The sequence below is a fragment of the Panicum virgatum genome, chromosome 6N (genome assembly GCF_016808335.1).
Source record: "Panicum virgatum strain AP13 chromosome 6N, P.virgatum_v5, whole genome shotgun sequence".
Taxonomy (NCBI): domain Eukaryota; kingdom Viridiplantae; phylum Streptophyta; class Magnoliopsida; order Poales; family Poaceae; genus Panicum; species Panicum virgatum.
This window is the reverse complement of record NC_053150.1, coordinates 32,983,636-33,010,842: the sequence shown is the minus strand read 5'-3', so window position 1 is coordinate 33,010,842 and position 27,207 is coordinate 32,983,636. Positions and strand designations below refer to the sequence as shown.

At 45.2% G+C, this 27,207-nt stretch overlaps 1 protein-coding gene and 1 pseudogene across 1 annotated transcript; both read right to left on the bottom strand.

Annotated features, from left to right (window-relative positions):
• Window positions 1-8,363: 8,363 nt before the first annotated feature.
• On the bottom strand, window positions 8,364-11,928 carry LOC120678676 (peptidyl-prolyl cis-trans isomerase, chloroplastic-like). Its single transcript, XM_039959959.1, has 7 exons — window positions 11,724-11,928; window positions 10,410-10,700; window positions 10,051-10,250; window positions 9,501-9,736; window positions 9,033-9,175; window positions 8,846-8,917; window positions 8,364-8,756 (listed from the first exon to the last, which is right to left on the bottom strand). Exons 1-7 carry the CDS (start codon window positions 11,832-11,834, stop codon window positions 8,529-8,531), a joined length of 1,281 nt encoding a protein of 426 aa, XP_039815893.1. The 5' UTR covers window positions 11,835-11,928; the 3' UTR covers window positions 8,364-8,528.
• A 9,756-nt stretch (window positions 11,929-21,684) lies between these two features.
• On the bottom strand, window positions 21,685-25,371 carry LOC120680230 (annotated as a pseudogene).
• Between the last annotated feature and the right edge of the window lie 1,836 nt (window positions 25,372-27,207).

The following is a 27,207-nucleotide window of genomic DNA, read 5'->3' as shown; positions in this document are numbered from 1 at the left end:
TCGTGTCACAAATTTTTAGAATAAGTATAGGAAAATACAAGCATCCGGATTAATAAGGACTTAAAAGGTTAATGCCAAGTGTGCAGGTTCTAACACAGGGTCCGTAACTAACAAATTTAGTTTTTACTTTTGTATTTGTGTTGGATTTAAAGGTTCGGACTCTTTTGACGCATCAATCCACCTATATCATTTTTTTAAAGTGATGCCTCGCTACAATATTAAAGCACAGGTGTATTCGCAAAGTAGCACTGGTGTTCACTTTTTGCAAGAATGGTACTTGAATGAAAGTCTGGTGACCTTTTTATTATTTTATAGCTACTAGTGGATATCTTTGTTACGTGTTTAAAGTCAAATGGTTTAAAAGTAATTGGATTGCATCGAACTACTACTACAAAATATCGTGACCAGCCAGGGTCCAGAAATAGCAATTGAGTTTGCTCTCGCTTTGGTGGAGCGTCTATATGGCAAAGAGAAGATGGAGGAAGTTGATGGGCCTGTGGTAAGTTGTAAGTCATAAAACTCCTCTGTTTCTCTAATTTCACCAAAAAAAATTATACCCTGGGGATTGGTGCTAAAAAACTTGCCGATATATGCTCTAAGAATTCATCGCCTGAAGCATGCAAGCAAATTAAAAAACAAACATTGTTAAATAAAGTCCATAGACGATCGATGTTGCTTGATGTCCTACGCCATGGAGAAAATAAATACCTTGACACAACATGCAACTTGGGGGTCAAGATCTGATGGGAAACACAGGTAGATCCTGACAGTGCCCTGATTTAATGAAAGTGTCCTGATTTAATGAAACAAAGAACAAAAATGGAGATCAGCGATCTCGACGGTAGTTAGCAAAACAAAAAACAAACATCGCTAGACAAATCCCTGTACGCCATGGAGAAAACATGCACGATGCCCAAGGTACAACGGGGGAGGGAGTGGCATCCTCACCGCTGATTTAATGAATCCAAAATCAAAGATGAAGGTCGGCACTTGCCTGGGGCAGTCGGCCATCGCGACGACAGCATGTTGCAGTGGGCGCTCGCGAAGGCGGCCCGGCGATAGTGTGACGGCTGCCCGCGAGCCAATCTCGGTCGAGCGTGGAAACAGCGCACCTGACGGAGCACAAAAGCCCTCGATCATTCAGCGCACAACACAAATAGAAGATTTGGCACTCAATCAACCAGCACACAACACAAAAAAGAAATAAACAAAAGAGGGTTAATCAGCTCACAACAATAAGGAAATAAAAAGAGAGATTTTAGGATGTCTTACTAAAAAATATGGTTGCCTCATCTCTATACAATGGAAAGTAACAAGTGAGTACAAAGATGGGTAGATAAAAATGTTTGGTATAAAAAGTATTAGGATTTTGGTGGAAACATTTTCCTACTGTTAATTTCGTGGGTCTACACCCTCTTTCGTCAAACATTTGGGCTGACAAGTGGGACCTCCGTGAGGGATACAGTGAGTCTAATCTTGATGAGAAAAGATTTCAGTTGTTTCAACTTTTATAGTATAGACAAAACGTGCACTTAATAATTCTAAGCCGTATTAATTTCACAATTTTCCCAAAACCACAAACTCCATTAAAAAATATCAATCTGAGTATACTCTTGAGTGTTGAACAAAAATAAAATAGATACATGAGACTGTTAAATGGAATTGCATATCTGAACCATCATGGCAAACCAATTGGACGTGCAGGAGCGAGTAGTTCTTTTCCTCGAGCGTAGTTAGCATTACTGGTCAGAGATAGGTCGTAGGTGCAGATAGGTGCGTATCTTGAGAAAAACGTTTAGTTATTTTGTTTTTCTAAATAAAAGTCAGGAGCACTGCCGCATCATATAATAAGAAGAAATATCCGTACATAACGTGTACACCACCACAACATGGGAAAGGAGCCAAAATAAGCCACTCGCGAACTGCGTCGTCGTCGCTAACGCTATGCCACGCCAAATGCCGCGGCCCGCGCAGTTTGAACTCCTCCACCATGGGTCTATCACCCTCAAGCCGCGCACACACGATCGTCGATCCCCCTGCTCCAATGAGGCTTCAGCAGAACACTCCCGTCGCGGTGCCAATAGAAAATACTGATCCTGGCCAATCTGCGTGGGGGCCTCACCTCACCCACCGCCTCACACTTCTCTGCCAAGAACTCCGATATTTGAAACCGCTCTGAAAGCATCAACATCCGCACAGCCGTCACCGGGATCACCACTGCACCATGTGCACCAGCCCAAGACCACCAGCACCCATGGGTCCTCTGCACCTCCCTGGCAGCACGGACGAAGCACACCTCCTCTGCCGCTGCGCGCGGGCAACACCACCAACCAACCACCACCACAGCCTGGCCAAGACGGAACCCCAAATGCGACGCCTCCAACGAGGGCATGACGCCAATGGCGCTGCCGTCGCACGTTCAAAGATGGACAGGGTTTTCACCCTAAAGAGCCTCTTGCAGAAGGAATATGGTGCCTCCCAATGGTGCCCCAGCAGGGAGAACGGCGCCACAAGGGCGCCGCCACCATCGCCACCGACAAAAGTGTCAATGAAGGCTTTCGCCCGACTCAGCACCATACCTGTCGCACGATCTTCCAAGCCTGTAGTCCGCTCCAACTCGCCTCCGCAACGTCTCCACCAGAAGGAGCCCGGCACAGCCCGAAGCACCACCACAACGCCACCAGTACGCACCAATAAGCCCCCAGCCCCACCACAAAGGTGGCGCCGGACCAGCATCGCCGTCGAGGAGAAAGAGAGCACCAGTGTGACATCCCGAAAAATCTACCAAAATAAAACACGTGTTAAAAATAAATTTCAAAACTTTTTCATTGTTGAGCTCAATTAACCCTAAACCTTATTTCCCTCCCAGAAATTTTCGCCGTCCCGACACCCGACTTCAATTGTCGTTCCATTTTTTCTTCTCCTCTTTCCACTGACTGTACCCTTCCCTTTTTTTCCTCGCCGCAGTCACATCCCGCGCCGCTCGGCTGCCTGTCGCCCACGCGCGACTGCTGACCGCGAATCTCGCCGGTGTGCGCTCTCTCTTTCTTTCTTTCTCTATTTCTCTCCTTTTTCTTTTTTTTCTTTTCCCTCCCTCTCTCCTTTCCCCCTCTTCTCTGCCGCGCGCTCCCGAGCGCCGCTCTGCTTGACGCCGCCCCCCCACGACGCCACCACCGGCCACCGCCCTCACCCCTGTCTGCACCACCGCCACGCCCCTTGCCACCTCGACGCTCGTGCACACCCCTGCCCGAGCCATCCCATCACCCTGAGCCGGCCTCGTCGCTCGCGCGCCGCTCCACGACACGCACAACCGGCCAAGCACCATTAAAGGCACTCCGCCGAGCCCGCCGGCCGGCCACCGCCGCGTTCCACCCATCCACCGCCTTCAGCGCCTATAAAAGGGCCCCAACGCTGCCCCACCACCACCACAACTCGCACCGCCACCGCACAGCCCTCCTCGAGCTCTCCAGCGCCGCCGCCACCACCATAGTCGCCGAGCTCCGCCCGCCGCCGTGGGGAGCCGTCCACAGGCCGCCATCGCCCAAGGTGAGCGGGGGAATCGAATCCCCAGGGCTCCCTCGTGCTTTTCCCCCAGCTCCGGGCCGCCACTGAGCTCCACAATGGCGCCACCACGCTCGCCGCCGCCCGCCGCCGTGGCCAAATCAGCTCGGTCCATCTCCGCCCGAGACGCGGCAGGGGAGCGGTCCCTCTCCCTCCCCTCTCTCTTTTCCCCCACTCCATAGCCGCCCACGCGCCCCGAGCCACCGGCCCAGGCCGCCGCCGGCGAGCCGCCCCCTCTCCCCTGTTTCTCGGCGGGGAAGGGAGAAAGAAGGTGGATTTTGCCACAAAACCCCCTGGCCTTTCTGTTATTCCATTAAGGGCCCTCCCACCTCTCTAGTTCATTTATGAAAGAGCCCTTTTCTATTTTCCCTATTCGCAAATAAACCCTTCCATCATAAACTTAATTTCAAATATGCCCCTACACTTTTCCAGAGTGACCCCAATGTTTTCTAAAATTCCAACCAAGCCCCTGTTATCTCAAAAATAATTACAAAGTAGCCCTTGGATCCATATTTAACCCTAAACCCCTCTCTGTCCTATCATTTCATGCGCCAAACAATCTCCGATCGACCCGAAAGTTTACCACGCCTTTCATAACATAATTTTGGCCATGCCATTAGAAAACCGCCAAAAAATATTACTCCTATCCCCATCACTTATTTGTTTCCGATTCGAGCTCAACAATAAAACCTTTATTTCTTTTTCTTAATTGTGTGCCTGTTTGTGTGCGTCGTAGATCACGGAGTGAACGAGGGAGAGCCCGTCGACGAGCAGTACTGCAACCCCGAACCCGAAGGACAGTACCTCGATCAGGACTTCCCGGAAGGCTCTGAAGATGGCAAGTTCAATCCCGCCCTTTGATGCATATTTTGTCCTAGTTTTTATAAACACAACATATTGGTCTGTTTTATAAAATTGCATATGTTTTGCCTGCTGAAAACATAGTTGGATAGCCACCCCTTGATTTATTATAATCATTCCTTGACCACCTAGATTAATGTCTGAATGTGATTTGTTTGGACGTTAATCGCTGCTAGAACGCTTAGGACCTTATACACGGTACAACTTGTTTTATAAAGAAAATACGTGAGTGTGTGTGGGAAGGGAAAACGTGGAATTTTCGAAAGTTAAGCTTAGACAGGATGGATGGCACTTCTGTGTGAATTGCCAAATGGTGTGCTCGTGCTTGTGTGGTTGAGCAAGGAAGGGAGATATCCATCTTGTCACAATTAAGGACCAAGTTGGTGTGTCATCTCACCTAACTCCATTATCATGCAAACCACTCGACCGTTGTATGGGCAACGGCTTAGCATAAACTCCACTAGTTAGTCTGATAGTCATCAGGAGAGCTGAGAGCAATGGGTAATCAAGGAGAAGGGATTAGCTCTGTGTGACTTATGCCCCGGTTAAAACCTCTGTGATAGATCAATGACCCCTTGGTGGATCCCGTGATGGCTAGTCAAGTCTAACTAAGGTGGGTAATGACTTTGTTGGGATCTGCGCTGACACTAAGGTGATCGAGTTGCGGTACCCCACTTGTGGATAAAGTTGCACACCTCTGCAGAGTTAAGAATCTATTCGAATAGCCGTGCCCACGGTACTGGGCGAGTTATGGTGTGGTCACATAACTAGTGTTTCTTTCGGAATTGGATGGGTTGGCGTGAGTTGTTTTGGAAAAGTGTCCGGCAGTTGTGCCGTGTGCTACGGCGGATGAGGAGTCCGGTAGCAACTTAAAATTGGGATCCTGTGTGGATCAACCCGACGTGTTACTCAGTGCAAGACAATTGCTTGTGAAAACCCCTTTCTTTCAAATAAACCCCTGCATAAAAATTAGCTTTCCGCAAACTAAACTCTAGCCTTATCCTTGACTTACCCTGTGCATTATATTCTGTTTATACCCCCTCCATGGGTGTGGTTGGACTTGCTGAGTACGTCTGTACTCATCCCATTCTTAATTTTTACAGGGGAAGATCCAGACTTCGTTCCCGGAGATGTTGAGTAGAGGTCCCGTCCTGCACCCAACCTTGCCTGTGGATAGGGTCACCCGCAGGAAGTTCCGTATGGCTCAATGAAAGTGATCGGGTGCTCTAGCCTAAGAGGGGGAGGGGGTGAATTAGGCACTAATAAAAACTTAGACCTATGGCTCCAACTAGTTTGCACAAAACTTAAACTAAAACATGCTATCAATATGTGCAACTAGGTTGTTCTAGTGTAAAACTCCTATCCCAAAAAGAGTTTAGCAACATATAGCCTTTCCTACCAAGAAACTATTCTATGAAAGTAAAGGCATACAAATTACTAGAATGAAATGCGGAAGCTTAAAGAGCGGGATAGAAGATAGCAAACTCTTGACGCGGGTGTTTATCCCGTGGTTCGGTTAGCCACAAAGGCACACCTACATCCACGTTGTTGTAGCACTCACTAAGAGTATTGCTACTCGGCCACCAAGTCTCTTCCGTGAACACAATCACGGTCACCTTGGCCCCGGGTTCCACTAAGGAGCTTCTCCACAAAGGATGGGGGTCTCCACGTCCCCCGCACAAAGGTGTCGTCGCCGCTCCACACCAAGTTGGAGGGTCGATGACGTTGCCGGCGAGCTCCACGCTCCAAGGTGCCGGCGCACCAAGCTCTTGTTTTGGTTCACTAATGAACCACAGCACAAAGGCTCTAAGCCTTGCAAACTCACTCACTAAGAGCTAATCCTTTACACAACACTCTCAAAATGTGCTAAGGGCTAAGGATATGATCTTGATGCTTTTGTATGGCTTGGAGATGTTCTTGGGTGTTTGTGGGATGTCCAGCAACTCCAGCAATCTTCAAATGGCCGGGGTGAGGCGTATATATAGGTCACCAAGTCTTGTAGCCGTTGCTCCAACGGTTAGCTGAAAAACTGTGTACCACCGGAAGAACCGATGCCTCTTGGTGGGGTAGCGTCGGTTCATCCGGTCACTCACAACATGAGGTAGCCGTTGAAGTCCTGACAGCTGACGCAGAGACCACCGGTTGAACCGATGCAATGCACCGATGCCTCACCGGTTCAACCGGTGCTGAAAGAATCTTCTCCTGGATGCTGACGTCATTACACCGGTGGTATGCACCGATGCACCGTCGGTTGAACCGGTGCTGAAGAAACTTCTTCTGGGCACTTGACATCGTCTCTGGTACAAAGGACGGTCATTGCACCGATGCCCTATTTTGGACCGTCGGTTCAACCGGTGCCTATAGGCTGACTTGGCTTCGATTCCCTTCTGCACCAAAGTATCAAGGCGTCGGTTCTTCCGACTACCATCGGATGCTCCGATGCCCTGGCGTCGGTTTTTCCGGTGCTCCTGAATCGAAGAGCTTTCAGGGCGCTGCCCTGAGACACGTGAGGGGTGGCTCCCCCTCGACCCCCGTCCGCTAACTGGGTAGCGGAACCCCCGTAGGGGCGGCCCTTCGGGCCTAGCTACGCCTATCTTCTCTTTGTCATCACTTGAACCTAAAAGCCTGGGAATGTTTATCTTAACAATCATATTAGTCCAAGTGTTGTGTTGTCATTCGATCACCAAAATCACTCGAAATGGCATAAATGGTGCCATGTTCGTTACACTCAAGACTCTGATGACCCCCTCTTTGTAGTTAATATCATTGTGTAGGTGTTAGTTGTTATCCTCGTGATAGTGGCGCTTCACTGCCCACTTCCGTGTAGAGTTGTACGGTGATGTACCATATGATGTATTAAAAGTGTTATCAGCCTCCTGGGACTGATATTGTATCACTTTTAAGTCTTCTCTTATGAGGGGACGCTTCAACCAGCCTCCTCACTAAAACCTCATCACCCGAGTGCAGAGACGCCCCCAGCCCCACCCACTCCAGGCCGCATGGCCCAGAATAGGTGAAGCCAGCGGTATCCGGCCGCAGCCGCCGCCATCGCAACAGCCACAGAGCCGGCAGCACCCGGCCGCAGCCGCCGCCACCGCGACGGCCACAGTCGCCCCATGCGCCAACACACTGGCCGCCACTGAGCCGCCGCCGCCAACCAACGCCGACCTCTGGTGCCGTTCGGACTGGCCGCCGCCGCCAAATCACAGCGCCGGAAGCCACCCCCACGCACGCTTGCGCGCCCCCAGCCACGCAGCCCACAGATCCGGCCGGGGCGACGCCGGATCTGGAGGCTCCTGCCTCCGCCGCCGTGAGAGAGATGGCCGGCAACGAGGGAGCTCCGGGGGGCGAGGACGGCCGCGCCCGCCCCAAACCGCCGGAGGAGAAGGGGAAGAGCCCCACCGCCGCCTTCACCGCGAGCCACGCGAGCCACCGGCGGCCTGCTCGGGCGGCGGCGAGGCGCGAGGGAGCTCCGACGGGGGTGGCGGCACCTAGGGTTTGTAGGCCGCTCGGTCGCCCGCGCGGGGGTCGACGCGAGCGGAGCAGCTCCCAGTCCCAGCTAGGCTTTCTTTGAAGTCTAGTTATTTTGTTTCACAAAAAAGAACATCTAGTTATTTTGCCAGTGACATCATTTGTCCAACAAAATCGTTATTTGCATAACGAAAAGGATGGCACAGCTAAAAGGATAGAGGGACCAAATACAATATAAACCCCTTGAGATTTTTTTCCCACGAATGTTTTCCAAGAGGGCAGAAAATAGTTTACATTGCCCCATGGGCAATCAAGGGGAAAAATAAGAAACGCAATACAGAAAAGCGACCTATCCTCAATGGGCTACAGAAACTTATGCCCATCAGAAATTGGAAAAGTCTATAGCAAGCAGAATGTATTTCAGTTTCATATCTGACATCCTTCGTAGTGAACTAAATTCAAGCCCAACATAGCATTGGCGGACAACTGATCACTTATTCTGAACTTCCAATGAATATTGAATTCCGCATGACACATCCTCATTAAGAGAGAAGGTTATGAAAGTTAGATATTATAATGTTTTACATCAATTTCAAGACAGAATTTGCGGCTAAGGAACTCTGATACAAAACACGTTATCCTACTATCTTGTAGCTTGGGTTGACAAGGTTGTCCAAGCCTGAAACGACTTGGATTGATTCGATGACATCCCCAACTTTGACATCCGCCAAGAAATCCTCATTCTCGGTTACATATCCAAATACTGCATAGCGTCCATCCAATATATTGGCATTGCTTGGAGTTAGCTCGCTCTCTTTTAATAGCCAAAAGACTTGACTAGAAGCTGAATTATCATCAAATTCCTGTCATGGATTGCAGTTATCTCATGTTAGAATATGTTGGATATTCGGATAGCTGCATATGCATATTGATTAATCTGCATGACTCTTACTTCTCTAGCCATTGCCATTGTTCCAAATGCATTAAAAGGAAGTTTCGTTTGAGCCTTGTAGCGGCCAAGTTCCTGAAAATCATTGACCCCGTGTAATGTAAGAAAAGGCATATTCAAATACAACTGCCTAAAATTCTGAGCATCGATGAAATGAAAGGAGAAAGAAGAGATGGCTGCTTCTGCTTACTTCAAGTGTTTCACCATATACAGGAGCCTTATCACCATCAACCATTATTTCAAGAGGTATTGTGCGAATTTTGCCGGTGCTGGGATCAATGAACCCCTCAGCTGGTCCCTCTGGATCTCCGGTTTGAACAACAAAACCGTCAGCTGCAGAAGAACCAATGCAGTTCAGAAAAAACTCACTGACATCTAGGCAAAACTTGTTCGTTTAAAAAATTGAACATTATAATGGTCAGATGAAGTGTGATGTCAAACAAATTTCCAGAAATAACATCCTTTGTACATGAGCTCTTAACTATGAAAATGCATATGCTACTTGTTACAAGACGAGTACACAATCACTACTGCTGTTCCATACATGAAACTCACATCTTATAAAACTTAATGGATATAGAACTGCAACATAATAACAAATGGTGGATAATGCAAGAAAGAGATAATAACTGTTAGGAGCACCCAATGATTGAGTTACCTCTCTGGATTTCCATGCCATCATAGAATTTCCGTTCCACCAAATCTACGAAGTTCCCAGCAGTCACAGGAGCATTATATCCATCCAGAACTATCCGAAATACACAATCTTCTATGTTGGGATTGTCCTTAATTTTAACCTTCATATCCACAGTAGCTCTTCCTTTGAGAAGAGGCATGTTGCTGTACTCTTCTGGTATTTCATAGGGAAAGCCATCAACCATGTCTTCTTCTACACTGCAGAAATGCAATGTCCCAGGAAGATCTCAGCTGCAGAGTCAATGACAAGTATAAATGAGAAGAGCTGTTTCATAACAGTTCTTACAGCTATTTAGACGCAGATACAACTCCGTTGTCTAGCACTAGAGAGTTATTTGTTGACAAGAACTTTTGCTCAGTGAGCAAGAATATTATATTGATAGATACTACAATTTTCCACCAATAAACTTTTGTATTTAGCTCCCAGAAATAGGTTTCGGAACTATTACTGCTTTGCTTAGCAAACAGAGAACGAACATGGTAGTTTTGCTTCAACGAGTAAGTTTACTCACATTCCAACATACTGGAGAAGCTCTTTCTGCTTTGGAGCTACAGCATCCCTGTTTCTGTCTTCAACAATTCTTTGAAGCTCATCAAGTCCAACAGCCAATTTATCCAATAACTCTTCTCCATTTGCTCTTTTGGACTCAGCAAGACCAATAAGAATTACGCCTCTCCCATTGTCCAGTGCTCTCGATGCTTGTCTGACATTCTAGAATTTAAGGGAATTTCATAAGTTCCAGAAAAACAGGTAAACCAAAGTGACTAAACTTGGAATCGAAGGGAAGCTGCTTTCGTAATTGAATGCATTGCCCTTTTGTCTGATAAAACCTAGATCAGTGCTGAAAGGATCCTTGAATGCATGACTTACTCTTTCAACTGAATCCAAGGCTCTAACACCAGCAACCTTGAGACTGTCAGTGATATCCTCCAGTGGCTTTTGAACCTCACGAATAGCTTTGTTATCTATTGGCAAAGCATATCTCAGTAAAGCACCTGGATCTTTAACGGGAGGTCCAGAGATCAGAACAGAGACATCTGGAAGAACAGGTTCAAGAGGAGAAGCATAGGCCGATGATCCTAATGTTGGTGCGCCACTGATCAATCCAACTGACAAGGCAACAGAAATCGCACACTCTTTCCAGCTGAAGGAATTTCTTTTCTACAAGGTTGTAAGAGAAAGAAAAATGAGAAATGTATCAGGGAACAATCCACCAACCAAGAAAAGAGCTCACAGTACAAAACTTCAGTCAGCAAGATTAGTGCATCCTAAATCGCAGCAGTAATCATACTGCATATTCCCAGCACAAATTGTACCTCCCAAAACTTGCTCAGAACATGACCAGGATAGCAACAGGAAAGTTTTATGAAAGTTAATTGGAATGCATGATCACTTCCATTGTTGTAAACTCTCATAGTAATGAACATAAGATAAGAAAAATTGGACAGTTGATATAATATTCCACATAGAAAGGTGAAGTGCATAAATTAGCAAAACTAATCTTCCAGCTTCATATCTTTGAGAGAGAGAAAAAGGGTTGGCACTGTTTACCTCTATTACACTAAGTACCATTTTAATCATGTGGATTCTCAAGACTTGCCACTAGATTACTTGGTATTCCATGATTGTCTTTACTACTCTACTGTTTAGATGACAGGTGACCGGAGTGCTGAATTACCAATTTTCCATTAACTACACAACTCTGGATCTTTCTCACTGACTGCTCAACGCAATTATACCTGTTTAGAATTTGAAATCGCAACATTGAGCAACTACACAAATACGCCCTTAATATCCTGATAATGAAGAAAATTTTGTGACCCCTGTCCCCACAGGAAGCTCAAAAGTTCATTTACCCTGATCTTACCAAACCATTAACTGACAAGAGTAGCAATCGCCACCAATTTACAGCGTCAACTAAAAAAAACTTGGCCAGTACATTTCAATGCATCAATATTTCAATCTTTCAGTCCGAGATTTGAATCAATTGCCGGGAAAAGCTAAGCACGCCAGGATTGCTAGGCACCGGCATGCTTCCCCAATCCACCCGAAGCTGCAATGCAGCAACGCGGTACCACCTTGCCACATTGCTACACAACCATCGAGAGTAGAATCCTACATCCCAATTCCAGACACGCGAGAAGAGAAACAAGAACAAACGCGGGCGGAGCCCAGGAACCTGACCTCTCCCCCGGCGAGCGCGCACCGGGCGACGGCGCGGCGGGCGCGGGCCTGGAGCGGCGGCGGCGACGGGCGCCTGCAGCAGCAGCGGGAGGAAGCGAGCGCCGCCGCCATGTGGTGGGGCCGTGGGGGTGAGGGTTCGGGGCCGGGGCCGGGGAGGCGGGCGGACAAGGTGGCCGTGGGCGTGGTGGAGACGAGATGGTCCGTGCCGGTGGTAGGTCGGCGAGCGGGATAAGGCATTAAGGCGGGGGCGACGGAGGCGCGCTGCGATTGGTGGAGGCGACGCTGAGGTGGATAACGGCTGGATAAGCCTCTTTGCCTGCCCTGGCAATATTTGAGTAGCAGCAGCATTTAGGGGCTGTTTGGTTTGGCGCCTACGGCGCCACACCGTGCCTAACCTGCGGCGGCCGATTCGGCCGCCACACCTGCGGCGCACGCCGTAGGCGCCAAACCAAACACGCCTTTAGATACGGGTATTATGGCATCTTCACTTGTCGGATTCGGAAAACTACTATTTTGGAGGGTACCAACTACCAATATATTTTTAAAAAATTGGAGGGTACCAAAAGCAGAAGAATTAGACCCTGTTTAGATCACGGTGGTAAATCCTGTAAACGCAAAAAAAAAGTCACATTAAATATTTGGACATATGCATGGAGTATTAAATGAAGTCTATTTATAAAATTTTTTGTATGAATGAGTTGTAAATCGCGAGACGAATCTAACGAGCCTACTTAATCCATGATTTGCAACAGTAATGCTATAGTAATCATCCGCTAATCATGAGTTAATTAGTACCATTAGATTCGTCTCGCGATTTACAACCCATCTGTGCAAAAAAGTTTTATAAATAGACTTCATTTAATACTTCAAATTAGCAAGATTCCACCGAAAAATTTTTGTGTTTCATCTGTTTAGGCTTGCGAAGCGTACATTCGTGTCCTTTTCTCGATAATGGAAGAGCTTGATTCGTGTTAGCATTTGCACATGTCTTCCAGGAACAAAATTTAATTGAGTCAGAGATCCATAAGATATTCTTCTTTTTTTGCTTGTGATAGCCTTACAGGTACAAGTATTTAAAAGCCCGGTGGATAGGGTCATGCCCTTATAATTTCATCAATTTGCATAGTTGTAACATTGAGGACTACTTATATTCAACCTCTATATTTTGACATATTAAACTATTTTTGATATCATATAGTTCTTTTTTTTTAGAAATGACATGTTAGGGATATTTGTATGAACAGTATTATGGTTTTTTCAAGAGACGTTTCCCCCTTTTTTTTCTCATTTCCCTGGTTGTAAGTCTTTTGAACCATTAAACTTGCTCTCCAATTTGTACTTTGAGTAGCAATTTCTTATAGAATTGTATAGTTATAAATTAATATTAATATATTGTGAAGCTAATATCAGTTCTATGCTGTCAATTTACACAGTACTTTATAAAGTTGGTGGTCAAAGATTTTTTTTACTTGAATCTTGAAATAACTTTGGATAGTATTTTATAAAGGTGTTGGGCCTGGCAAGTTCTGCTTGACTATACTCAATTGGGCGCTTTTTTCTTTTTTATATTTAAAAAAGTTAAAATTTCAAAAATATATGTCCGTTTTGGAAAATTTCAAAAATATACCCCGGTCGCCCCCATAGGGCGACAGGCCCTATATGTAATTTTTTTTCTTCAAATTTGCAACGCAGTCCCTGGAGGGAAAAAAGGGGGTCTGTCGCCCCCCCTCGGGCGAGCGGCGGGCCCCGCCCCCAGGGGGCCTGTCGCCCCCCCGGGCGACCGGGTCACCCTCGTCTATATAAGGCCAACCCCCTCCTTCCCTCCTCATTTGAGCTCAAAAAATCCACCAAAAATCTAGAAAAAAGAGAGGGGTGAGGAGAAGGGAAGCGGCGAAACCCTGCCGGATTCCGCACTTGTGATCTGCAGGTTAGTACATTTAGTTTATGTATTTTTCCATTGTATTGTAGAGTGATTTAATTTAATTAGTGTTATAGTAGAACCATTAAAGTAGGAGTTTAATGATACTTTAGTTATGTAGTAGTACATTAGTTTAGAAAATTAGTACTACGCGTTTATTATTACAATTGCAGTACTATTAGAGATGTGTTTATAAATTAATTTCGATTTAGAATAGAATTTCGCATATGCAGTATAGAATTTGAGTGTCATCACGTAATTATGAATACTTATATGTTGTAGTTGAATTCCATACTTAGTTTTTACGGATTATTGAATAAGGTAGTGAAGTATAAAATATAACTCGATAAGTATTCTGTGATATACAGATATGTCGAGCAAGATGCAGTTTCAAGTATTTTATGGTGACTATAATATTTTGTATGGGCCAAATGGAGTAGATCTTTCTGCCTTTAAGTGCACATCTAGTGCCATAAATAAACCTCTGGAAAGGAGTTTTGGTTCCATATGTAAGTGGCTGCAGAGTGGGTTCCGTGTTGATCCGTTGACACATGAGATGACCGTCCAGTCTCTTGTTAATTGGGAGGTAGAAAGAGATTTATGGGAATTGATGATGATACACAGCACTGATGACTGGCAGAAGTACATACAAGCAGCTCTAGAGCGTGGGTGGCCTCTGGCCATTTTTGTTCAAATCCGGGAGAAGACACAAAATGAAATCTAACATGGTGCAAATCAAGCAACTCCGAGTATTCGAAGAGAGGCCAACTATGTTGAGCAAGATGAGTCAGAAGAGATAGAGAACCAAAATATGAGACCACAGGGTCTTGCTGATGAGGGAGAGAGGATACATAGCATTGTGGATGAGATGGAGACAGAAGACCAAACCGCAATAGAGATGGAAGAATATGAGGGCTCATCTGATGACGAGCAGTTTTCATTGCCAAAAGAGTGGAAGGAGCATGGTTTTGGCCGTCATGTCGCAGAAGACGTACGAAATCAGGAGTGAGAGTACAAAGGGAATGAGGTAGTGCAAGGTGCAACATATCCAAACATTGATGCCGTAAAAGATGCTGTGAGACTATGGGCAATATCATTGAAACGAGAATTTAGAGTCGTAAAGTCTGGCAGTAAAGAATATGAGGTGAAGTGTGTGAATGATGGATGTCCATGGAGAGTACATCAGCAACTCCCAAATTCAGTTTTGCACAAGAGTGACATAATATATGCTAGAGAAGATTGGAAAGGCCAAACTGCACCGCGTCATATCGACAGATACAATGGAGCATAGATTTGAGGTTCTATGCAAGGATAGAACTGGTCGTGGTATCCGTAGAGATAGGGTGGTACAGGAGAGTTTGATTGCAGTAGATGGCAAAGCCTTCTGCACCTGCATGAAGCCTAAGTTATTGCATTTGCCATGCTCGCATCTCATTGCGGCATGTGCAGAGTCTGGGTTGCAGCCAGGAGTATTTGTTTCATCTTACTTCAGCAAGGAAGCAGCTGTATCCACCTGGGGACATGAGGTATACGGGATTGGAATAGTGGGACCTTTCATTCAGGATAATGAGAATAAGATGTTTATTCCTGATCCAGCCACTAAGAAAGGTAAAGGCCGCCGTCAGACACGTTGTATTCGGAATGGTATGGACGAGTCCGAAGCAAGCAAGACAGAAAAATGTTGCAGGCAATGTGGAGCATTGGGTCACAACTACAAAAAGTGTCCTCAGAATGCACTTCACGATGCTGCTAACGTCGGTCCTTCCGAAAATCCCAGAGATGGAGCACCTCCTACGTTCAGACGACCATCGGCGAGAATTGCTCGTGGAATGCATTCGGTGTTAGGATCCATAATTGTATCGAACATATCTGTAATATGTAGTAATCGTGCGTCCAGTTTGTATGGAACATATCTGTAATATATAAATATCGTGCGTGGAGTTTGTATCGAACCTATCTGTAATGTATAAATATTACGCATCCAGTTTGTATGAAACATATATGTATCTATGTGTTCTAATATATTTTTGAATGCAGGTATGGAGACGGACTCCTTACTAGACCCAGTTATCGACTCGACACACAGGTCTTACTTTGCAGCAGTTGAGCACCGAGCCCTAGAGGTGCTACGTCCTCGTCCACTCGGGGAGGCGATCTCTATACACCACGATTGGTGTGACAGGTATGTAATGAAATATTATTGTTTACCACTTATGTATTCGTCGGTATTCCTTTGTTTCGACAATTTTGTTTATTGCAGGTTACGTGAGGCCGGTCTACTGACTATGAGCCGTCTTGTCGAGGGTGGGCCTATTCAGCTCGACCGATCCCTCCTGACGGCGCTCGTTGACAGATGGAGGCCGGAGACACACACATTCCACCTCCCGTGTGGGGAGATGACTCCTACGCTGCAGGACGTGTCCTACCTCCTCGGCCTCCCTATCGTCGGGGAGGCTGTAGGTCCGCGTGTGGTGGCGGCCTCGTGGAAGGATGACCTGGAGGCCCGTTTTTCCCTGGTTGACCGCGTGGAAGAAGCAGGTCCGATCAACCCGCACCCACGAGTAGCAGGTCCTTCGAAGACCTGGTTCCTACAGTTTACAATACGTATTCATTGCATATTTAAATTTAATTGTTACAATTCAGATGTTGCATTGTCATTTGAAACCATTACTCTTAATTGTTTATGCAGCCTGCCCTGTTGGTTGCGGATGCCGACAAGTACAGTGTGACCAGATCGCTGGAGGCGTACCTACTTTGGTTGTTTGGTTACATCATGTTCAACAACACTCATGGCAACTCGGTCGATAGGATTCTCCTTCCGTGTGCATGGGAGAATGCGGATGGAGACGAGGACGTACCGGCCTACAGCTGGGGTGAGGCAATACTTGCAGCCACTTACCGTGGACTCTGCGACGGCTGCATGAAGACACATGGGAACGCTATCTTGGCAGGGCGCCCACTACTGCTACAGCTTTGGTCGTACGAGAGGCTAGCCGTTGGTCGGCCCATGATCAGCCACGAGCCTTACCACGGGGCCATGTATGGCGACGACGAGGACGACAGGCCCACTATGGGCACTATCTGGATCTGGCGTCAGGTACGTTCACAACAAATTTAATTTTGTTATTCATTGTTTCATAATGCATTAGCGCACTTTTAATTTTACTTATTCGGAATGCAGAGGTCCTAGGCACATGCGCAGGTTAGACGCGCATATCTTGAGTTTGTTTCGGAGCTCGACATGTTGACGCCCGAGGACGTTGTCTGGGAGCCTTACAACCCAGAGGCTGTGGCTACCCGTGCACCAGCAGGCCTGTCTTCGCACTGCTCCGCGAATGCGAGCCTGTGGCTTACTACAGCCGTCCTAGTTTATGACATCGCGGTTGAGACATATTGCCCCTGGAGAGTCAGGAGACAGTTTGGGCAGCGCCAGGAGTTTCCGGTGCCCACCACATTGGAGCGTGTCAGTCGCCAGGACCACAGGTAATTATGAATGAACTTGGCTAATACAATCATGTCGAATCTAACGATTCTTCATGGTCCACTTTTGTAGGTTGTCAAGGAGTGGCTTGCCGTGCTTTGATGATTGGCTCGCCAAGATGCAGCCGTGGGTGGACTAATGGGAATAGGCAGACGAGCACTTGGTCCATCCAATAGGACCACACACAGACACCTCCTTTAGGGCTTACCTCACCTGGTACTTACCCCGGACTCGGGCTCGTCTGGTTTATGTTGACACTCACCCGCAGCCACACCAGGCGAGGCCTCAGGATGGCTATGCCCAGCACCACGTGGAGGCACTAGCTGGCGCGGTGAGTCTCTTGATCATATTTGCATATATATATATATATATTCATATAGTTCATGTGTTTCTAACTGTTTCTTTACTGAATGGCTGCAGTTTCGCCTTTGCAACATGATGGAGACCGACTGCTCGACTTACCTGACGACGGTACATGCCGAATCCCCAATGACATAGTTTGAGCAGACAGAGGCTTGGACGAGGCAGCGTGACCAGTTGCGTCAGGTAGTGCACAACTTGGGAAGCCGTGTGCAGTACGAAGACAGCCACGGGTCGTTCCAGGCCTCGTCGTCGTTCCCGTGTCTGTCGACCGTGCACAGGCCGACGTCGCAATTCTACACAACTGCAGGTAACGTAGAAATTTCTTTAAAATTAGATCAAGTGTTCCTACATATTTACTAATATCACAAATAGGATACGGTCCAGCTACTACGTTCGGCGATACTGGAATGTTTAGAGGGACACCACCAGTTGGCGGACCGTATCCAGGGATGGTACCGGGGCCACAGATACCGGCCTACACAGGTTAGTTTATGTTTCGTATTTCGGTTTCTACATGTCATGACGAAAGACACGAGCGTACGCTAACATCCGCATTTTATGCGTAGGATTCTACCCCGATGCGGGCGCCGAACCTTCTTCTTCGTCCTTTCGACCTGGTATAATACACTCTCTCAATACACTCACTAATTTACCACGCAACATATGTTGATTTACGTTTATATGTTACGCAGGCTTTGTTTCGAGTACGCTCGTTCCAGATAACGAGGGCTTCACCTTAGACGAACTCGACAGCTTGACTCCAGACGAGCCTGCCGCGCACGGTGACCCCGATGTCTTGGGGTATTCACAGTTAGGAGGAGCACCACTTGGGATCTCTCAGCAGCAGACACTGCAACCCCTTTTGCGTCCTGAGCGACAGGTGAGGTCTCCGGATGTTCTCACCTACTCCGAGGGCCATGTCCGTGCCTAGCAGAGGGCTAAGAGGGTCCGACGCCCTAGGGGTGGTTAGATATATCCGATGTTTGTGTCTCTGATGTTTATTTGTAATGAGATAGCTGTGGACCGCTTATTTGTATCTGATGTTTATGATTGTGGTAGTTTACTTGTCATTTGTTTCTATAGTTACTATTGAAAAATATATGTCGGTTTCGAAAAATTTCAAAAATATACCCCGGTCGCCCTATGGGGGGGCGACAGGCCCCTCGGGCGACCGGCCCTCCCCCCTCGGGCGACTGGCCCTCCCACTCCTATATAAGCATTCTACCCCCATTCCCTCCTCATTTGAGCCCAAAAATACTTCGAAGTTTGTGAACTCCCAGCAGCACTCAAACACCAAGCTCATTGTATACCCAATGTCTGGAGGTGGGTCTAGCGGGAAGAATTACTACGGTTTTAGGAAAGGAAAAAGGGGAAGAAAGGGAGACCCCATAATATGGGAGGGGCCTCTTGGACCTGATTCCTTTCCGGAACCAGTGTTTGAATTTCCGCCACAGCAAAAGAGTGAATTTACCAATGAAAATCCTCTTCGACAATACGATAACCATAGAGAACCATGGCCAAAATGCAGACATGGTGAGGACTGCTTAGTGCAGATGTGCACCGACGGGATGGATGACGGTCGGCGTTTCTTTAAATATCCACACGCATGGGTAATACTCGGTTGTTTCATTTATTTATTTTCAATGAGACACCTTACATGAAATTTGCTTTGCAGTCTTCCGATGCTCCAGAAAACTGTGGTTTTAATAGGTGGGTCGATCCTGCACCAATTGATTCTGTTCAGGAGTTCATCGAGTACCTCCAGATAAAGATCTTTGATCTAGAATGCAAAGTGAACCATTATGAGGAAGTGAGCGAGGGAAACAAAGACGACGAAGATGATGATACCAGCAATGCTGCCGGTTCACAGGATGAACCATGCACTATTCCTTACTGCAACTGCCCTTGTCACAAGAAGAAGGGCCCTGCACCTCCGGCACCACTGCCTGCACCACTTGCAATGGGTGGATACTGCGGAGAAGGCTCAACGCAGTTTGCTACGTGGGGGTACGGCTACTAAGACTACCGTAGTACTAGTGACATGCTGCATCGTTGTGTTTATTATGTTTTTTAAATTACCTAAGACATGTTAGGTTAGTCCAAAATCTGTTTACCGTAGTTTGCAACGGGTTCTGCCATGCCACTGCATGTGTGATGTGTGTTTCATTATCATTGTATTATGATGTAAACTTGATGGTTCACATTATATAATGCATTTTTTGGTTCTTAATTCTTATCGTTATATTAATAAAATATGTGCTTTTTAGTATTCTAGTGACATGAAAAGCTTCGAAAATATTAGGGACAAGTTCAAAGATTTCATAGATTCCCGGCTACAACTGCAAATTAATGGTAAAGGTTACAACACAGAGAGTCAAGCTCTCAACTTAAAACATAAACAACTAATTGCAGTGGCATGTGCACGCGACAAGATAATTTCTTGTTGCATCTAAACCTACCATGTCTTATGGAATGTAAAATGCCGGGATTACATGGTACTACTCTACTAAGTGCACCGAGGATATTTGCCCTTCCTAATTGCTTCGGGCCCGGCTTCCTTCGCACGGCGTGCCCTCTCTCGCTTTCTCTCCCTGTCAGCTTCACGTTCGGCCGCCGCCTTACGATCCACCTCCTCCATCCTCTTGCGGATCTCTTCTTGCTCTTTCTTGCGCGTCTCCTCTTGCTGTTCCTCGTGCTTCATTCGGCGCCAACGTTCTGCAGCCCACCTTGCTTTTTGTTCCACAATGTCCTTTGCCTGCTGCGACTGCACGGTGTCGAACCACTGCATAAAATCACAAAGAGGCGGAGGAGACTTTGTCCAACAAAAGTTAGAAACATAACTCAATGTTAGGTCACAAAGAAAAATAGCGTATGTTGTCCTGCTACCTTGGCCCGGTCTTTGTCGTATCGCTTAGGTGGATCATATTCGTAGTTCTCATATATAAAGAACCTCATGCCGTAGTCATCTCCTAAAACCTCAGATTGCATGAACTTGCATAACGAACCACAGAAACACAGTGGCACATCAATTCCTTCGGGTACGGTGGCTTCACACTTGCTCCACGGAATGTAGGTTGATCCTGACTAAGACATTGGCGCTATAGTGTGGTGCGCCAAATGACGAACAATGATTTAAGCAAAGCAATGCACATATCGTATACCAAATCGATGCGTGAAAATATAGGTACTGTCATAATTCTATTCTCTTATGCTACAGTATCAATAAGGTACTGTAATAATTATATTCTAATGCATAATTAATTTAATTGAAAAAGTCTGTAATAGTACTCAAATTGTAATACTAAACGAGTGTTCTAAAGCACCAAATCTAATTCAGCTAATCTAGTAATTAAATTAAATTGTTATACAATATCAACGAATTCATACGGAAGTTACCGGTAGATCACAAGTGCGGAATTCGGCAGAGCTTCGCCGCTTCCCTTCTCCTCACCTCTCTCTTTTTTCTGGATTTTTGGTGGATTTTTTGAGCTCAAATGAGGAGGGAATGAGGGGGAGGCCTTATATATTCGAGAGTGACCCGGTCGCCCGGGGGGCGACAGGCCCCCTGGGGGCGGGGTCCGCCGGTCGCCCGAGGGGTGGGCGACAGCCCCCCTGTCGCCCTTTGGTGGGGCGACAGGCCCCCTTTTTTTTCTCCAGGGACTTTGTTGCAAATTTGAAGAAAAAAAATTACATTTAAGACCTGTCGCCCTATGGGGGGCGACCGGGTATATTTTTGAAATTTTCCAAAACAGACATATATTTTTGAAATTTTATTTTTTTTAAATATAAAAAAGAAAAAAGCGCCTCAATTGGCCATGGTCAACCTAACTGCTATGACTTGGTCCACCTCATGTTGAGCCCATTTTACGTGCGAAGTGTAAAGCACAATTAGAACTTGTCTAAGATTAGGTGTCAACTTGGTCGAACTTGTCTAATATGATTAGGACAAAAAAAAAAGTGTGCCCACGATGACCACAATGACTAGCTGAAACAGTATCCGCAAATGGCTTGCCGAAATCTTAATGTTAAATCACAAAGGCAACCGATCACCCAGAGCACACGCTGGCACTCATCTAATAGCATTCCTGCGTAGGATCCAGACCAGACTGCATTGTTCACCTAAGCGTTTAAACACCGACAGGATGATAGATTTCATGTAAGTATAAGAACATATCGATAACCTTTCTCCCAACCAAAGGGTACAGTATGATTTCATTATTCCATCTGCCATTTAGGTGGTATAATCTGACAACTTCCAAACTGCACCATAGGAGCTTTAAATTGCAAAGCAAATCCTATGATGACATCATAGGAAAAACAGTTCATTTTGCAAATCTATAGGATTATACAAAGAAAAAAATTTAGGCCTAGTAAAAAATCAGCAAAAGATGTCCTTAGTAGACAAGCATAGGCACATAGGCTGCTTGTCTAATCGTCCAGCTCGATAATCTTCGCAACCAATGAATCTCCCACCTTCTGGCAAACAACACGATCATGGGACTTGACTGCACCAGAAGCTTTGCCTTGGTCAAGAGCAACCTTCAGAACTGACTCATTTGTAGCGCTGGTAAATTCAGCCTGAAAGTCACAGTAAAGTAGGATCAGGCAGTAAGACACAAGTCAGCACCCGATCATAGTAAAAACTAATGTAGTAGGTGAAATGCAATCAAGCACAAGCTCTAAGAATCAGGATAGATGCTCCAAATCCACAATAAAGAATTCAAGTCATTCATAGGTTTACTCTAGCCCTCTGTTGTAAGATGACTTCATAAATGTTAGAACCAGTACAAGCCCATGCCCCCCATGTATTTAGAGGTGAACAAATTGCCAAATATAGTGCACATGGATGTTCACAATTCCTGTAGCTAGCCAATAAAAGAATCTTACTGGATGGCGTGGATCAGCAAGCATTGGAAAGAGGCCTCTAACAATGAGTGATCGTGTTGCCTGCAGAAAAGAATGAAAAGATATGAGCTTACAACTCCCAAAATGAGCATGTGCCTTTCTACAAAGTACAAAAAATTGGGTATTCCCTACTGTTCCCATAGAATGCCAACAAAGACATGCTTGTAGTAGAACCACAAGATTCCACAGATAATACATCAGCGAACTAGCTTGAGTCGAACAGAACTAAGGGGAAATAAAGAACCAATGTCTATCGGGTCCAGCTTTCAAAAAGAAAAGTTAATTGCCGCAATTATGTGTTATTCCCTAGTATTGTATGCCATATATTGATTGTTGCTCCTCCACACTGACTTGTACAATGATATTAAATGTAAGATGTCAATAAGAAAACCTTTGTAGGCCCAAAGATATATTTTTATAAAATTAATTATCTACATGCAAGGCCTCCTGATGCGCCGGTGTGTAATGGGGTTCTTGAGCGGGTCGATAATGTAAAGAGGGGTAGAGGTAGACCTAAACTGACGTGGGATGAGTCGGTTAAGAGAGACCTTAAGGATTGGAATATCTCTAAAGAGATAGCTTTGGATAGGAGCGCTTGGAGACTAGCTATCAATGTGCCTGAACTTTGAACTTATTTCTTTCGGGTTTCATCTCTAGCCTACCCCAACTTGCTTGGGAAAAAAAATTATGTTATTGTTGTTGTTGTTGTAATTATCTGCATGCAAATATTGGATATCACCAGATTCCACAGATAGAGACATGTACTATGTCAGATAAAATCACTAGAGGACAAAGCTGTTCACGTACTTCAAATGCACCAGTGAAACTCCACCTCAGTTGGTTTGCGGGAATGACCACAGATAGAACAGGCATGGAGGGCCTGTACTTGGAGATTATCCTGCAGACACAAAATTATATAAGATTCATTTCTGTACGTCAAACCACAAAACTATTGAAGGAATATTCATTAGTTTCTACCTTGCAGCGCGTCCAGAAGAGGTGAAGCAAATGATGACAAGCTTTAACTTTGATAGCAGCCCGTACCTAGAAAATAGTTTTCAGACTAAGAAATCGATGTTTTATAAGGACTTTGTGGTATTCCCATGTTAACAGTAAACAAAAATTGGGGCCTGAGAAGAAACAAAGATCTTACCGCAGAAGAAGCAATGGACTCCAAGTGGGTCATAGGCTCCCCAACATATTTCACAGTTCGCTTGTAGTATAAATCTTGATTAAAGACCTTCTCAGCCTGTAAAACAATTCATGAAAACAAGTCAGGTGCAGAGCGAAAAAGCAGGCATGAAATTTGAACTCAAGTACACTTATTGCACATACAATCTATTAAACATAGAACCCAATAGAAATTTCACCTCAGCACAAATTCTTCCCACTGTTGAAATAGTCTCAACTGGATATAAACCACGGAGAGTCTCAGCACCAAGGAGAATGACATCACTCCCTAAAACAAAAACAATTGGCTTTCATGATTAAATGTGTTGTAACAGACAGGTGCACAAACGAGCAGATGTACCAAACAACCAAAGCCGAAGTCTACCCAATATTTTTCAGAAATAAATTAAAACCGACAAATTACCATCAAGAACAGCATTTGCAACGTCAGTTGCCTCTGCACGAGTAGGCCTGAGGTTGTCAGTCATACTGTCCACAACACGAGTGACAACAGCAGGCTTTCCAGCCATGTTGCACTTGTGCAGAGCAGACTTTTGAAACAAAAAGACCTGTGATACAAAGAGGTAAAGATCAATTACCAAATAAAGTAGTTGTAATGCAGGGACAATTATCGCATATTAAAATGTTCTCGAACAGGCATGAGAGCTGTGCGTCCTTATATTACAGGTTGAAGAAAAAATAGTCCTCCCAGTGCCCCTAGGCGCAAAGACAATTATTGCATCTTAAAATGAAATAAATAAATGATGAGCTTCGCATTGGAGACCGACACTAAAAGCTTATGCATATTGTCCATCTTCCCACAATAGCTTAGGATTATGGTCAGCCGATACATGCATAAAACTCAAAATCTAGGAACAAAGTCAAAGTCAAAGTCCTAGACTTCTAGTGGTCAAGACCTCACTAGTACAATTTCTAGATAAATAATTGTGACCGACTTAAAGTCCATGTAGTGTTGTGTGTGGTAGTAGGAGCCCAAACACGAGGAGAATACTGATGTAGCCCAAACATGAGGAGAGTACTGAAGTAGCCCAAACATCAGAGTACTGAAGTAGCCCAAACATGGGGAGAGTACTGAAGTTACAAGATGTGTATATGGCCACCATGCCTCAAAGGTTTGTTTTTGGTGAACTGGTTGGTGAATCAATCTCAACACTAAGCTCCCCAAAAACTAACATATCTAAAATAAGTGAGGTGCACTACAAAAAAAGTTTGATGAGATACACAACCTTCTCTGGTGGAAGATCAATTCCAAGGTTTCCTCTTGATAGAATGATATCATCCGCCTCAGCCAGTATTTCGTCAAAATGATTCAGGCCCTGCAGAGCAATAAGAGTGGATCGATGGTAAAACATATAAAAGCTGGTTATAATAAGGTAAAAGGGTAATCGTAAAAAATACCTCAACATTCTCAATTTTGGCAAAGATCTGAGTCTGGCTAAGATCACCCAATTTCGAGAGGAACTCCCGTGCCTGTGTTGTAAAGAACAAATATTGGCACGGTTGACAACCTTCTTCTCAAGTATAGAATGCAAACAAACAGAAGATACTGTATTCAAATATAGCAATACTGGCTTTTTCATTGACGAAACATGGATATTGCTTATAACTTAGAAGCACAACAATTAAAGAGGAAAGACAGAATAACTCAAAATGCCTCCATGGTGTCATTAGTGATCTACCTGCCGCACATCTTCTGCATACCTTGTGTACGACAAAGAGAGGAACTCAATCTTATTTGGAGCACCCCGTTTTCTGATAACCTGAAAGCAGTTCATGCCTGTAAGTCTTAAGCTGGACTGAAGGACACAGCTGCAACTTTACAATAATAATCTAGTTTCAATTTTAAAAAAACACTTTATGCTGATAAAAAGTGACATATAAACGAAATGAACAGGCTGCCACGATTAGTCAAGTTTGGGATGGCTCTGAGTTAAAGCTGACCTTTCGAAGGACAGTCCCCCAACGACTTATGCTCCAATGGGAGGAACTGACTCAGATTGCTAGCAACATTTCCCTCAATAATGAGGAAGATGCTCCTATCTGGAGGTTCACCTCTAATGGGCAATATTCAGTTCAGTCACTGTATGCAGTCCTGAGCTTTAGAGGACTTATGCCCATCCACATTCCGGCTGTGTGGCAGTTAAATGTGCCCCCTAGAGTCCAAATCTTCCTCTGGCTCCTGTATAACAATAAACTTCTTACTAGAGACAACCTACAAAAAAAAGAGAGATGCAGAAGATAAGTCTTGCTTATTTTGCTGCGAGGAAGAGAGCATTAACCATCTCTTCTTCGATTGCTGTGTATCTAAACTAATCTGGGGTTGGATCTCAGATGTGACCGAGATTCAAGTGGGTGTTGACTTTGAGTCCATTGGTAGATGGTGGATTAGTAATAACAAAAATGCAGTTTTGAACTGCACCTGTGCTGCAACCTTATGGTCCATTTGGAAACTACGTAACCTTCTGTGTTTTCAGGAAGGGAAGTGGCAGGGAGGAGGTCAGGTTCTGTGCAAGATTGCAAGGATGTTGAAACGTTGGAGCGTGCTCTTGAAGCCAGACAAGCAAGCAACGTTGGAACTTATGGCACAACATCTTCTGGAGGAGGGAAGCAGCCCACCGAGGATCTCCTGGGACGCCTATACACAATAGCAAGCATCAAGTTTGGATCGATCTCGTGGGGGTCACTCCCGGTCGGACTTCACCGCTGCCCCTCTGACTACGCCGACGCCGACTGATGGGCTCGCGTGTCTCCTAGTTGCTCAGCCTGTGGCTAGTTACGTTTTGTGATGCTTTGTTGTCAGGTGCGCCTCGAATACGCGGAACTTGGATGCTACTACGTTATGTACGCTTTGTTCTTGCAATAGAGTGGAGGTAACCTTTTGTCTAAAAAAAAGTGTGCCCACGAACCAAACACCCTCTAAATAAAACGAATACGAATGAAGAGAAAAACGACAACATCCTTGATGAGAATTCATCTTTGTAACTAACAAAAATAAATTGATAATTTAAGGTGTTTAGATAATTGTATATACACTGATCACAAAAAAAAGCACTATACACCTGTTGTAAATAATTCTGAAAGATTCGGACAACAATGGAGCTAGAATTAAAATCTAGTTTCAGCGAACCCATGTCTAATCATTTGTATAAATAAACATAATATGAAGAAAGGTCACAATTCAATAAAAATATATGTAATCATCGAATATGCTCATATGAGTTGCAATTGTATGAAAATTAGACATTGGTGAGTAGACGATTAGATGAACATATTGTACAAGCAAAGTGCAGCGAGCTGGCTAAGGAAGATTCATCCTTTGATATTTCAAAGCTTAAAAGCGCTTCATGATTGTATCACACCAAGTCCTTTAAATATCTCCTTCTCGTTGTAGCATATCATTAAATCATTGAGTCATTCATCATTCATCTTATTGCATCATTCGGTTTTTATAATTTTCATAACCGAAAAGGTTCTTTCCACATATGATGTTGCGACTAGGAGCAGTGCTAGCTCAATTAGATGATAGTCCAATGGAAACATCATATGTCTCTCAGTTTCAACCATCTTCACTGCCAAACTCCCAAAATCACGACAACCAGTAGCGTCATAAACTCTTCTAACATGAA